The following is a 15,295-nucleotide window of genomic DNA, read 5'->3' as shown; positions in this document are numbered from 1 at the left end:
AATATCAGACAGGTAATTTATTTTTCTTAATTTAAGGCAAGGTTCCAGCTTGATGGACTCGCAGCCCCTCTAACCCCCCTTCCTTTCTACAGCTTTAAAAAAGTGACAAGTGACATTTAAAGGAGCCAAAACCACCTAAAAATTAATAACTTTCAATACACACTACATTAGAGCCTTAAATCTTCACGCAGCTTGAAAATATCTATAAAAGCACTAGATTTGCCATGGCCAACGTGCCAAATTCCTTCAGGGACTTTTTCCAGTGGGGAGTCAGGATGAAATTGTGTTTATCAATCTTTGGAACACTTGCAATTCATTACTGAAAAGGGCAGCTTATTCCAAAAGATTTTTAAATCTCACAGCAAAATATTGCCAGCCTTGGAAATAACTTGGAGCAGGAGAAGTGCTGGGACAGGCTCTGGGATGCAGATCCCACCTCAGCACTCCCAGGACAGGGGAATTTCTGTGCCCCATGGACATTTGCAAGGTGACTATGAGTGAGGGAGAAAAGCAGCGTCTGATTTTCCCCCAAATCTTTGAGAATCTGTTATTTAGACCCATCAGTTGTTGGTTTTTTGTTGGTTTTTTTTTGCAAAACATGAAGTTTACAGCTTTGATTTGAAGCTCAGCAGCTTCTCTGGGGGTTCTGTGACCTCCAAGATGCCACCAAAGCCACGATTCACCAGTGAGGTCCCTTCATTAACTCCCCTTTTGCTGTTTGCTGGGAGAGGAATCCCTGGGAACACCATCAAAGTTTAATTTTTAATTTTTAGGTCTTACCTGGAGATCTGTTGAGTTTCTCCATTCTCCCTTGCAGAGCAGCCACTTCCCTCAGCAGAGCTTTGTGGAGTAGAACTCTGAGGAGAGTTTGGGCATGGTCTGAAGCTGAAGGTGCAACAGAATCACGTGAATCCAGGAACTGAGACTTTAAAAAGAGCACAAAAAATACAAAGCTCATAACAAAACACATCAATCTTGGCTTTTGGCATTATGGCCAGAGAGCAACTTTTTTATAAATTTCTTTGTTTTTAATTTCAGGCAGGAGAGTTAAAATTTGGATTTTTGTAAAATCTGAAGCCCCACATCAGCTTGTAAAGAGCCCTTTTGATCTGACCACCTGAGCTCAGCCCGATGGCTTCTGATTTGATCAAAAGAAATCCAGGACACGATTTTTTGGCTCTTCCAGACCTTTAGCACTTGAGGAAGGTTTAGCTTCATGCCTTGAACTCATTCTTGGAGCATTTTCTCCTTAATTTTTAAGGATACAAACAGAAGTTATGGGCTTCTTACCCAAACCGGCATCAGGGTATAAATAGAGGAAACCCAGCAACACTTCAGGCAGAAAAACATGAATTTACCCAGACACTGTGCCCGCAGGAGTTTATTTTGTTCCCACAATTCCCACTAATTGCCAAGAAAATCTGTAATCTAATGTCAGATACAAACATCCTCCAAATCAATGCTAAAATTAGGTTATTTTGAAATACGGAAATAAAAAAGGGGGAGTTTGTTTAATTTTACCTTCTCTTTCAGTGGCTTTTCCCAGAGCACAAGGGGAAGTTGCATTCAAGATGATTATAAATGAAATTAAAAAATAAACAATATATTCTCCAATATCCACATGCCCAGCAGGTGGGGGGGTTAAGGAAAAAAGACACCGAGACCAGAAACATTTCTGGGTGACATTTCCTTCCCCGGTCCTGGCAGATGCAGAACAATCCTCTCAAAAATTATACCAGGATTTTACAATTGCTTTTAATGATCCTTACAATAAAAATATTTCCATTCTCATCTTTCAGGAGCACGGGAATGCTGTTCTCCTTTGGATGTTTATTGGAATGCATCCTCCTGCTGACCTGGAGCCGCCAGGAGTGGCTGGGAGCTCTTCCATTTTCAGCTGCATGGGTCAGTGTTTTGAACTCCGTTTGAAGGGAACTCGCGTTTGGAGCAGCCTTTTCCCTCCATCCATGGCACTGCCAAGGCTGACAGATCTCAGGAGATCTGATCTGGAAATTCCTCACCTGGATTTCCACTCCGTTTTCTTTTAATTTCCTGCCCAACACTTAATTGTAAATGCATTTAAATCCATGCATCAAGTTCACTCTGTTTCCCTGCCTAGCCCAGCACATCCATCCCCATCCTTCCTTGCCTTTCAGGGGAAAATAAATCAGTTTTCCAGGTGAGAAACACAGGAGACAATATGATATTGTATCTATGAGACAGCACTCAGCCCTTGCAGGAATTCATTAAGCCTCATGTATTTCACATAACACACCCAAATAAATACCTGAAATAATAATCAAATTCAATCTGTCCTAAACTTTGTCCATGTGTTATTCCCCCTCCAGGTAAAAGCTCATCCCTTGTGTTCTAATCTGAGTTGGTTTAGCTCCAGCTCAGGTTTGCAAATGAAAAAACTAATTTCTGATTAAAATCCCAACTTTTAGATAAATGTTGTTTTCCTTCTCTTCCCCTCTCACAACCCCCAAACCACCTCTTTTTTTTAGACAAACCAAATAAATTGAGCTTCTCCAGACTCAGGTTTTTAAAATTCAGAACAATTCCCTGATTTCCTTCCAAGATGGGAGAAACAGGGCCCAGCACCATCCCCTGTCTCCACGGGATCCCCGTGTCACACACCCAGAGAAATCATTCAAACAGTAGCTTGGCTGTGGTGTCCCAACCACAAAATAATATGTTTATTTTTTTTCCACCACTTTTTTTTTTGTTTGTTTGTCGTTGTCATTTTATTGATAAAAACTACACAAAAACTAACTGATCATAATAATTAATTAAAAAAAAAACAAACCAAAACCAAAACCCAAACCAAAAAACAACGTTACACATTCTGCTGTGTTTTAGAAATTGTGTCAGCCAGTGAGTTGCACTAAATGCTCTTTAAAATATTTTCCTTCTGATCCATTTCAAGCACTTCACTTCCATTTTGGTTCCCAAACGTCCATGAATTTTGCTTAACAAGCACCACTGGCTTAGAAATCTGAGTCGTGACTCCGTTGCAGTATTTTCCCCTTTTTTTTAGAGCCCGAAAAGGAACTAGAGTGTCAACAATGAAGCACAATGAAGATAAAAAATCAAAAGCCCCTTCCATAGTGTACAGCCTGTGTCTTAAATGTACATGCACCCGAGTTTCTTTGTTTCTGCTGCATCAATTGCCAAGGTCCTTTTGGTTCAACATAAGCTTTAATGCCCATGTCTGAAGGTTGAAATATTAATGTTCGACCACTTAAAAAACAACCAAAAAAAAAAACCAAAAACCCAACCATAAAAACCAACCCCCGAAAGGAAAAAAGAAAATATAGAGCTATATTTTGTTGGTTTAAAAAGAACAAAAATAGTCAATGGATCTTTGTAATAAACACTTAATAAGGGAACATGGCTGACCCTCCCCAGAGCCTTGCCCTCCCCACCCCGTTTATTTTTACCTGTGGTTCTCCTTCCCTGGAACCGTGCAATGTAGAAAAATCAAATATACAAACAAAACTCTTAATCCATCCCTTTATGTAGCTAGAGTGAAATCTATTTGTTGTTGTTGTTGTTGTTGCTGTTGTTCTTTTTAATAAGAACTCGACAATCTCTCTCTTTAATATTTACACTGAGGAATTTGTTTGAAAGTTTAAAGCAAAGAAAATCCTGAAGTTCTCCGCGCGCCTTCTGCACGCCGGCGTTCCCGGAGGCCGCGGCCATCCCCTGCCCTCAGAACATCTGGAATGGTGGGGTTGGAGCGCCTTGCCTGGTCTCTTCCCAGACGAAAGGTCCCTCCCAGAGCTGTCCCCCGGAGGCGCCCCGCGTTAGTTGGGTATTCTCTCGATGTAGATGGCGGGGGCGGCGGAGCGCGCGATGGTGGCGATGAAGCTGTGGTCGCGGCCCAGGTCCAGGTTGGAGGTCTCCACCTGCTCCCGGGACACCGTCTCGTAGCCCTTGTTCACGTGGAGGGGCTTGTGGGCCTGGCAGTAGCCGATGACGGGCTGGTCGTAGCTGTAGTAGGGTAAAGTCTTCATGTGGTGAGGGACCTGCACCAAGAACGGGACCAAAGAACAGCAACTGTCAGCACCGGGCTGAGCCTCGTGTTCATGCAGCATCACCAGCAATCCCAACACAGCCTCAATCCCCCGGGATCAGCCCACAGGAGAAACCCCCGAGAGTTCCCGGCTCCCTGCAGCACGTTTGAGTCCCTCTGGAGCAGCACTGCCAGGCTGGCAGAGCTGCGGGTGCTCAGCCTGGAGGAGGAAATGCTCCAGGGAGATCTTAGAGCTCCTTCCAGTGCCTCAAGGGGCTGATGAAAAGGAGGGAGAGGGACTTTTTCTATGGACAGTGGTTTTACACTGCCAGAGGGCACAGTTAGGTGGGATATTGGGAAGGAATTCCTCCCTGTGAGGGTGTGAGGGGCTGGGATGGAATTCCCAGAGCAGCTGTGGCTACCCTTGGATCCCTGGAAGTGCCCGAGGCCAGGTTGGAGCCACCTAGGATAGTGGAAGGTGTCTCTGTCTTGTCAGGGGGTGGAATGGGATGATTTTTAGCTCCCTCCCACCCAAACCGTTCCAGGATTCCATGATCCGTGTCCCCACTCCCGGATGGATCTCCTTCCCGCCTGGCAGTGCTGGAGCTGGAGCAGAGGGAGCTGCTCTCACTCCCTCTCTCCCTTTCCCCAGTTTGTGGGCAGATGTTCAAACTGCTCGATTCTGACTCTTTGGAATGACCCAGTCTGAAAAACAAACCAAGGAGTTTGTAAACCCAGCAGCTTCCAGAAACTTTCCCTTTTTTCCAATGCTGGGAAAGGCTCTGAGGGTTTCTGGAGTGCCCAGACCAGCCTGGGAATGTCAAAGGCAGAGCCAGCTGGCAGCGGGGGTGGAGCCAGCACAGCTGGAACAGGGGTTTATTCCTTGGTGCCAGCACAGCTGGAACATCTGTTTATTGCTTCCAGGACAAAGCTGCTCACCCAAGGTCACGATTCCTGCCGTTCTTTATCTTCCAACTCCCCCAAGCCAAACACTGTCAAAGCAGCTCCACTGCTGCTCACCAGAGCTGAGCACATCCACACCTTGCACAAATGTATTTCCAAACCCTGCCAGATCCATCCTGAATCCCAGCTCTTCCTTATGTAAATCCTCAGAAACTGCCAGGCCCCCACCTGCATTTTTTTATTTTTTTATCCCCCCTTCCATAAATATTCTACGCTTGCAAATGTTAATCCTACGACTAAATATGATTTATGGCACAACATCAGATACAAATCTTTGCAGATAATTTTATCATCTGCAAGAGATGAGCTGATCAAGTTGAAAGAAATATGCTCTGAGGGAGAAAAACACATGCGGCAGGAGAGAGAGAGGCGAGAGTTGATTCTAACGCTGCCAGCAAACCTGAGCTCATTATAGCTGGAGATATCCTACACATAATCCAATCTTGGAACAAATGCCTTTTGATTTTCCAGGCTGAACTTTAAGTGAAGACCACAGAGCTAATTTCTCCCAAATTTTCATTGCTTGGTGCACTTCATCCCAAAAAAGCATGGAAAAAGCAAAGGCATTAAGGCTAATTGGGAAGTTTTGCAGGGTCAGAGTTCCTCTCGATGTGGATCCCCTGCAGAACGCTGGAGAGATCCCAAAATCCTTCCAAGAGCTGGAGTTCAGCTGAAAATATGATCTGACATGCCAGCTGAGTGGCAGGGATGTGGAGGATAAGCTGCTGGGCAGAATTTGATGGGACAACTGTGCTCACTTGTGGTTTCACAAGAACCCAGATCTCCCCTGGATAGAGCAATATCTGTGCCAGTCCCTGTCAGGGCTGAGTTTGGCCTCAGCTTTCAGGCATTTATGATTTCATAAAAGCCAAGGACTGTTTGTGTTCTGGAGAGCTGAGGGATGGAGGTCCTGGCACAGCAGCAATAACACACAGCCCATTAAACACCTGAGGCCTGGCTGCAAGCTCCAAATGGGAGTCAAAGGGACCAGGATTGCCACAACATCCCTAAAAAGCGATAAACACGGGGTTTTCCAGCCCTTTTCCAGTGACTTTATAGAATCTCTCACTAATTTTCACTTCCTGTGCACATACAAATCACAGCAGTAAGGGTGGAGGGAGGGTGGGTATTCTTTATCACCGTTACAAATAAAACAAGAGTTGTAACAGGTTAATTTGCAGGTTAAATAAAATTAGGATGCTGCAGGTTAATTTGCAGAGCATTTTTAGGATAATGAGGCCCAGCAAGGGGTTCTCAGTCCTGGCCCTCATGCTGCTCTTCCTCTCCCTCTTTTGGGGCCTGGATTTCACTAAGGGGAATTAAAGAAATAATTGTGTCAAATGGATGTGAGAAGCTTTGTCCTCCAGTAAAGACTGAAGGCAGAGATGCCACCAGCCCCTTCCACCCCTGACAGCCCTTGGGATGCCTCTGGAACCAAAAAAACAACCACAAGAGCAATTCAAACCTTTCTGGTCAAAGGGAGGATGCCAGGGCTGTCCCACAAAGAGTCCTTCCCTGGGAAATAACTTTGCATTTGCAGGAAGACACAAGGGCTCAGTTTTTATTTACACTGGAGGTGACACCTGAGCCCCCAGAAAGCTTTTCCAGGACACAGCCTTGGCTGTGGAAACTGCTGCAAATGTGGGGACAACTGTGGCAGCACTCATCCAGTAAAAACATGGAAAACACTGGTGATACTCACTCTACACAAAGCTGTTACTACTCTATTTTTACAGATTCAGAGATCAACAAAACACATTCAAAATCATCGAAATTGCAGAGAATTAATTTTAGAAGTGTTTTTTGCTCTAGGTTCTGAGGTAATTTCCTCTTTTTTTTTCACTCCTGCTATGGAACTAATACCTGAGACACTCGGATGTGACCTTGCACAAGTCATTTTATGAGCTGGAAAATGAGAAGCTTCAGTCCTGCCCCTGCTTGTCCTTGGAGTCTGGAGCTCTCTGAGGTGAAGGCTGTTTGTGTGGGGACTGAAACAACCCAGCTGTGACCTAAGCTGGGCCTTCAGCTGCTTTGGCCTCCAATAGACAAACAAAAAAAAGCAAAAAAAAAAAGCAGGAGAATAAATTCCAGTCAAATAAATAAAAAAATATCCAGACAAATAAATATAGCCCTGGAATTGTGTCCTCAGGCCCTGGAATGGGGTGGTGGTGGAGTCCCCATCCCTGGAGGGATTTAATGTGCAATCATGGAATGGTTTGGGTGGGAAGGGACCTTAAATCATCCAGTGCCACCCCTGCCATGGCAGGGACACCTCCCACTGTCCCAGGCTGCTCCAAGCCCTGGCCTAGGACACTTCCAGGGATCCAGGGGCAGTCACAGCTCCTCTGAGCTACTGTGTCTCTCCACAGCATTTTCTGACAATTTTCTATCTAATTTTTCTCTTTTCATTTCCATTTTAATTTCTAAAACCAGCAATCCCCAATTCTTACCCAAAGTACTTAAACTTTTTGCAGCAGGACAACATGGATCAGCGTGAGAAGGAGCTCCAAAGTCACCCACACAACACAAACATCTTGGGTTTAACCCATGTGTGGCACCAGGTAGAACTCTCTGCCACACTGTCCATCCTTCCCAGGGAGGGTGTGAGGAGCTGGGATGGAATTCCTGGAGGAGCTGTGGCTGTCCCTGGATCCCTGGAAGTGCCCAAGGCCAGGCTGGAGCAGCCTGGGACAGTGGGAGCTGTCCCTGCCCATGGTGGCACTGGGTGGGATTTAAGGCCCCTTCCCACCCAAACCATTCCATGATGATTTTATTGTTCTACCCAAAATTGTAAAGTTAATTCAGCGAAGCCTGGAGTTCCTCCCCTGTGAGAGCTGGGAGTGTTCAGCGGGGTTTGGGCTCTAGGCCTGGATTAGTTTCCCAGTATTGACTTCTCAAGCCCCACCCCACAGATCTCCACTCTAAACGTAATAAATGTTGCATCCAAGCAGCCACACACTTCAAACAAAGCTCCTGTTACAAGCACAATTTACATAAATCCCCAGCTAAGGGTGGAGGACAAAAGATTCAGCGGTGGGAATTTAAGGAATGCAAATCCTCCCTGTCGAAGTCCAAGTGACACTGGAGAGGTTCCCAGCTCAGCAGCTTTGCTGGAGCACAGGTGCTCCCCTCAAAACCAGCTGGAGTAGCTGGAGCTGCCCAAAATTCAGGGAGATTCTGGCCTGTGTGAAAAGGTGTAACCCAAAATTCAAGGAGATTCTGGCCTGTGTGAAAAGGTGTAACCCAAAATTCAGGGAGATTCTGGCCTGTGTGAAAAGGTGTAACCCAAAATTCAGGGAGATTCTGGCCTGTGTGAAAAGGTGTTACCCGAAATTCAAGGAGATTCTGGCCTGTGTGAAAAGGTGTAACCCAAAATTCAGGGAGATTATGATACGTGTGAAAAGGTGTTACCTGAAATTCAGGGAGATTCTGGCCTGTGTGAAAAGGTGCTACCTGAAATTCAGGGAGATTCTGGCTTGCATTAAAAAGGTGTTACCCGAAATTCAGGAAGATTCTGGCCTGTGTGAAAAGGTGTTACCCAAAATTCAGGGAGATTCTGGCCTGTGTGAAAAGGTGTTACCCAAAATTCAGGGAGATTCTGGCTTGCATTAAAAACGTGTTACCCAAAATTCAGGGATATTCTCGTCTGTGTGAAAAGGTGTTACCTGAAATCCAGAGAGATTCTGGCCTGCGTGAAAAAGGTGTTTTCCAGCATGCCCTGCCCACTTTTCCTCTGACAGCCACCACTGATGTTCAGCTCCACCCTCAGGCATCCAAAAATGCAAATGCAGGTACCCACATTGCAACCTGGATTATTTATTTGTCTTTTATATTTTTTTGGCACTGCATTGAATTCTGTCGGTTTTACTTAAGTTGAAAATGTCTGGGAGTTAATTAGCTGTGATTATCACACAAGAAAGTTGGATTAAAAATAGCCAGAGTTTAGAATTCAGCCTGGACTTCTGTTTTTTTGTAGGTGCAGCCATCAAAACCTAGGTTTTTAGCCAAACATCAATAAAAATCCTTATTCTGGAACTTGGAGAGTGCAGCAGTCGGGATGTAACCTCACCATATTCCTCCTGGATTCAGGGAGCTTTCAAGGATTTGGACTGGGGTCTGAGTGAACACCGTGTGACCTCATTTCCAGAGTGCTTTTCTCTCTCTCTCACCTCTCCTGTGTTAAACACTCTCACACATTCTTAATTCCTTGCTCTGCCTCCCAACAGGACACCTCAGACAAGCTGGAATCCAGCCCAACATGATCTCTAGGATGTGACACCTCCCTACCAAGCAATTCCAGGAGGGAATACCAAGTTCTGTGCCCAACTGCTCCAGTATTTCCCTCTGTGCTGACCGCAGCGGCCTCATTGCAGTGCAAACTCCTCTGGGATCAGGCAGAGATGAACTCAGAATCACCAGATGGAATCACCCATCTCAGCTTGAAACAATTCCCTGGTGCTTGTTCAATCAAAGTTTGGCCACCCAGGTTTTAGGAACAGATCTGCTCTGTGCTGGAAATACGTTGAGTTTGTTCTTCACGCTCATTTTTGGAAGATGGATCCCTCACCATCCATCATCCTGCAGAGCAGGAAAGTCTCTTGGCGACTCAGGAATGGCTGTGGATGTCTGGGTGACTCACTGCCAGAATTCCCAACAGGAGACAGGGATGTAATCTATGGAAGGGCTGGCGAGCCCAGCAGCCTCTGGGGAGAAGTTTGGATGGAGTGGAGTTTGTTTTATCCCTGAAAGGAGATGGTGCAAAGGCTCACTCTGTGACAGGAGACTCAGACAAATGACTGCTCCTGAAGAGCCTAAAACCTAGATCCTGGCAGGGAAAATGATGCATTTCTGAGTCTCAGCTGCTTCTGTCTGGACACCTTGGCTTTATCCAGGCAATGTTTAGACACTGCAGTTCAAACCCTTCAGTTCTGGTGCCTCTGTTTCCAAGCAGGAGGAACACTCTGGTTTGAGAACTCAGCACCTGCTCCATCCCTCCTGCTGGGGGCTGCCAGGGGACAACCAGCCCTGCCCTGCAGGGGACACATTTCTCTTTTTAAACAATAAAAACACAGCATGAATATTCTCTGCTTGTTGAACACGGTCTGGTTTCACATTTGCTGGTGATCGCTAATCCAGGTAAGCTGATTCCTGTGGAAGTGCTTGCCCAGTTAATGACTACATGAATTAATTACACACAACTTTAGGAGCTGTCCGTATGAGTGGAAAGCCGGAGTCACAAAACGTGGAAGCGATGTTTTCTCATTAGCGCTAATATTTAGTCTCAGAGCACCATGACTTCATTGGTGAATTAGCATCAGAGCTGTTGATAAATCAAATTCAGAGTTCATTTCCAAGCCGATCATAATTTAGAGTAAAAATAAGCAAGATGTTCTGTGGTAGCGCGGCGATTAGCGGAGCACGCGGCTTCACCTCAGAGACAGATTGATTGGGCACATTAGGCAGACAGAGCTGGGATAAACAATTCCAGCGCATTTCACGCCGCTGAAAAATCACAGGCAACAGCCCCGGAACATCTCTTTGGAGGCAGCGCAGAAAAATATCCCTGTTCAGGAAAATGCCCCATCAAACATTCCCTTCAAACCCATTCTGAGGGACAAACGCAGGCGCTGAGCTTAGTGCTGAAATATGAGCAGGTCTGTGCGCTCAGCTTCCACTTGGAACAAACACAAAAGTGCCTGTCTGCTTTTTGGAACAGGCCTTCTGTTCTGCAGCCTGTGTTTCCTCAGGTAATTCTCATATTGATTAGAAAAAAAAAAATCAAAATCTCATTTATTGGAACATTTAGGTGCTTGGGCTCTGAGGACGGTTTGTGAGCTCTGCTGTCACTGAGATAGTCCCTGTGACATCTGAGCAGCTCAGGAAATCTGCCAGCTGCAATTTCACAGTTTTAGGTGAAGGTCTTCAAACTCCTTAATTAGTCCAGGATTTCTGAGAGCTGCAGATCCCATGGGAGCTCCATGGGTTGGTGCCTCCGTTAGGCACAAAGGGTGGAGCAGGAGCCCTTGGGTAGCTGGGATTGGAGGTGCAATTCCCACAGTCAATCTCCTGCAATTTCATTTCCAATTTACTTCCCACTACAGACAGAATCTGTGGCTGGGCCTCCTCTCTCCTCCCAAATCACATCCGTGGTCTTTGCAGCTGGGATCGAGGGAGGAGGCGGCAGCCTCAGGCTGGAGAAAAGGTCCCATGGGCATTGAGCCACTGCCCCCAAATCAGGAGTTCCAGAAGAAACACCAACAATCTGTCAGTTCTCTCCAGGAAACCCAGGACAGCCTGCTGAACATTCTCCAAGGGCTGGTGTTCCACAGGGATGGGGCAGTTCCTGGTCAGTTCCACAGGGATGGGGCAGTTCCTGATCAGTTCCACAGGGATGGGACAGTTCCTGATCAGTTCCACGGGGATGGGGCAATTCCTGACCTGTTCCACAGCGATGGGGCAGTTCCTGATCAGTTCCACAGGGATGGGGCAGTTCCTGGTCAGTTCCACAGGGATGGGGCAGTTTCAGGTCAGTTCCACGGGGATGGGGCAGTTCCTGATCAGTTCCACGGGGATGGGGCAGTTCCTGATCAGTTCCACAGGGATGGGGCAGTTCCTGATCAGTTCCACGGGGATGGGGCAGTTCCTGAACTCCTGAGTGCTTGTACACACAAACAAACTGGAACATAAACCCAAGTGTTGTACGGAGTTAAGCTTGTCCTAAATAAAGCCCAGCTTTTCTTTGGATTCCCTTCTCTGCAGGCTGATTTCCCTTGCCTTACTCTTATTCCCACAGTAATAATTCTACAAATGGATCCTATGAGCATCCTGAATCCACTGCTGCCCAGGGAAGCTGTGGCCACCCCTGGATCTCTGGAAGTGTCCAAGGCCAGGCTGGACAGGGCTTGGAGCACCTTGGGATAGGGGAAGGTGTCCCTGCCCATGGCAGGGGTTGGAACAAGATGGTTTTAAACCATTCCATGATTCTGCAATTCCATATCCCACCCTGAGCTCCACTCACTTAGACTTGGATCCTGCCAGTCCAAATCAAACTCTTTGGAACCAAGACTGAAACGTTTTGCAGAATGATGGGGTTGTGCATAGGATGGCTTCTTCAATGTATGGAATGGAAACCTTTTCCTTATAAAAACCTAAACTGGAGTTAAAAGGCTGTTTTTGACATGTCTCAGACCCCGTCCTAGTGAAAAAAGTTGGTGTCAGTGGAAATTTAGAGCCTAAGTTCTACAGAATTATCATTAATCTTGTTCAATTCTTGTATTTCTGTGGGAATGGGATCCCAAAATTGGCATGGACTGACAGAAGAGAGGTCTTGGTATAGAAAATGTAGAGAAACGACAGACAGGAGACACGGGACAAAAATGCTGCAGCCCCCAGTTCCTTCTCCAGGCCCTATTAAAGGTCTATTTGTAGTTCATAAAAAGCCAACTGATAATTAATAACTACAGGAATTAAACAAACATCGTTGTGTTAGATGTGATTAGAGGCATATTAACCTAAGAAATTGCACATCTTGGTAATAGGCAATTTAGGAATCCATGGGATTGTATAATACTTTGTAAAATTGGTCAATTTAATACAAACTGAATTAAAATACAGCTATTAATTTCTAATTTGAGATGAAAACATTCACCAACTTTTAAACCATCTGCAGGCCAGACTGGGTACACCAAGGAGAGAACTTTTTGATTTATTGGGTCATCCTTGCTGAGTGCATTCCAGGTTTTAAAGCCCTGTAATGTCACCCTGACAGTTCCAATGACACTGTAAACTGGATTTGAAGCTTTCCTCACCTTCCCTACAGATAAATTCCTAATCCCTCTCTCCAATCACACAAATGCCTTCCCCTTTAAAGCAGAACCTCTCCACGGACTCTTTAACTGAGTGTGTTTTTCTAGAGATCAGGAGAAAAATCATCCACACCCCACTGCTCCCTCCATGGGCAGATTTGATCTTTCAATCAGGAAATGAAAAGGTTTCCCTAAAGGAAACTCCCAGAAAGAAGAAAAAGCCTTCACAGCCTTGTTATTGTTCCTTGGGCAAAATATGTCTTTTAAATGGCTTGATCTGTTTTTTATGGCATCTCTGGCTCCTGACAAAAAGCCCCACTGATGAAAAACTCGGCATGAGATGCATGGGAACTTTTGATTTTCTGCTGCGGAGGGCAAATCAAATAAACAAACTATCTAGATATTCTAATTAGAAAGACATTAATAATTGCTTTGAGTGCTCTTGGGATCGTTCCCTATGGATAGGAATGGAAGCCTGGGGGTCAAATAAAGCTTGGGGACAGCAATGAGTCCCTCAAAAACTCAAATGAGTTCCTTATCCCCAGGTAAAAGAATCTCCTTGGGAGTCTCTCCATATATTTGGGGGGCCCAGATGCACAGACCTTCCAAAATTGAAGTCAACTCAGCTTTTATTTAGACACTAAAAGCTCTTTTATTTTTCCCCAGGAATTTGTGCTCCCCACTCATGGCAGAGTTTGGACTGAAGTGAGTTTGAACCCAACGTCTCAGGCCAAGCCAAAGGTGCCTCCAGCCCAAGGGAGTACAAAGAAAGAGCAGAGAAGGTGTCAAGAATCCCATAACGACTCCCCCAGAGTATTCTCCTGACCTCCAACACTCCCAGCTTGCTGAATTCCTGCCATTTCAGCCCCAAAATTCCATGGAGCTGGACCTTCCATTGGTATCCCAGAGCCTGGAGCATCCTCACGTCTGGGGCCAGAGCATCATGTGGGGAATGGGGCGCATTGCTCTTCAAAAAAAGAATTATGGCAATAAAGGAAAAGGTGCAGTTGCTCTTCCATGCAGTGATCCCAAAGATGGCAACCTGCTCCCTCCATTACTCCCAACAAATAAATCCAGGATTTAATAGGAACATCTGATAATGTTGCTGCCACAGTGACAGATGAAGGCACTGCAGAATAAGTGGAATAAGTCTCTGTCTCATATTCAAACACTGCTTTTCATTAGATCTGCCCAGAATTGATGGGCTGCAAAAGAGCTCTCCAGGAATTGATGGCTTCTCCAAAGGTTTTTAAATACTGTTTCAAGTTGTGCATTGATCCTGTACATCAAGAGAACAAAACAGTGTTTCCAAAAGCAGGGGCTACATGACTCAAATTGTACAATATTCTGTCCTGAAGACATGAGAAGGTATAAACAAGACACATCATGACTGGTGATTAAACCCACACCAGTGTGAGAAGGGATAAAAGAAATGGGAATTTTTCCTTCACTGTTATCTATTTATGCTATGCCTTAAAGGTTTTGAGAGTAGTCAGGTGTGTCTCAACCCATTTTGATTAAAAAAAAAAGCTTAGAACCACATTTGTAATTGGCACCAATTCAATTTAATATGCCATTATTAAATGAAATTAATAATTATTAATAAATGGAATTTTAAATTATTAATTATTAAGTTAATATTATGGTATAATAATACCATATAGTGGCAATATTAATAATACAAACAATATCCAGCCCCTGCACCCCCACCAAACTCTAAGAGGACAAAGTCCTGCTCTGCCATCATTTGAAATTCAATGTTCAACGCTGGCCTAAGGGAGCAGAAAATTTGGGTTTTTTCAGTCGTCTCAAGGGGTTGTTCTTTACAGAAAACGGGTGTCAAAGGAAGGAACGAGTGGAGAGAAAAGGAGAGAGATGCTACTGCTGCTGTTGTTTCACCTGAGCTGGGGCAGCCTCTCCTCACCCTGAGCTGCTGAGCAGGAACGTCTGGAACTCAGGAAGGAGAAGCAGGCAAGGGCTCACTGGTTTCACATTTGCTGGTGATCGCTAATCCAGGTAGGCTGATTCCTGTGGAAGTGCTTGCCCAGTTAATGACTACATGAATTAATTACACACAACTTTAGGAGCTGTCCGTATGAGTGGAAAGCCGGAGTTACAAAACGTGGAAGCGATGTTTTCTCATTAGCGCTAATATTTAGTCTCAGAGCACCATGACTTCATTGGTGAATTAGCATCAGAGCTGTTGATAAATCAAATTCAGAGTTCATTTCCAAGCCGATCACGAGTGGGAGCTGAGCACAGCCCGAGGAATTACTCGTTTCTGCGGAGGAAACAGGGAGAGAGATTCCCTCCAGAGGGAGAGAAGGAAGAAGTTGAGCGCTCTTGGATGCAGCCAGGAGAGGGCTGCAGAGCACCTGAGAGCGCTGAGCTCGCTGCTCACACTCTGCGGGCTCGGGGCTCCGGCAGAGCCAAACAAACCCAGCCCCACACCAGGAACGCTCATCAGCAAACCCAGCCGCTGCCCTCTCGGGCCGCTCCTGGGGCTCAG

At 45.6% G+C, this 15,295-nt stretch overlaps 1 protein-coding gene across 2 annotated transcripts in view; it reads right to left on the bottom strand.

Moving 5' to 3' along the window:
- Positions 1–3,399: 3,399 nt before the first annotated feature.
- The window catches only part of LRRTM4 (leucine rich repeat transmembrane neuronal 4), a 151,462-nt gene continuing 139,566 nt past the window's right edge, over positions 3,400–15,295 (bottom strand). Inside the window, exon 3 of one of the 2 annotated variants that reach the window (XM_088068400.1) lies at positions 3,400–4,031. In XM_088068400.1, coding sequence (XP_087924526.1) covers positions 3,810–4,031 — 222 coding nt within the window. In that variant the 3' untranslated portion in view covers positions 3,400–3,809. The remainder of the gene's footprint in view (positions 4,032–15,295) is intronic. The other variant, XM_088068401.1, reaches the window with a different exon arrangement.

Source organism: Pseudopodoces humilis, chromosome 30 (genome assembly GCF_049639895.1).
Source record: "Pseudopodoces humilis isolate 2021_Gansu_Grassland_sample_001 chromosome 30, ASM4963989v1, whole genome shotgun sequence".
In the NCBI taxonomy this organism is placed as follows: Eukaryota; Metazoa; Chordata; class Aves; order Passeriformes; family Paridae; genus Pseudopodoces; species Pseudopodoces humilis.
This window is presented reverse-complemented; position numbering and strand designations above follow the sequence as displayed.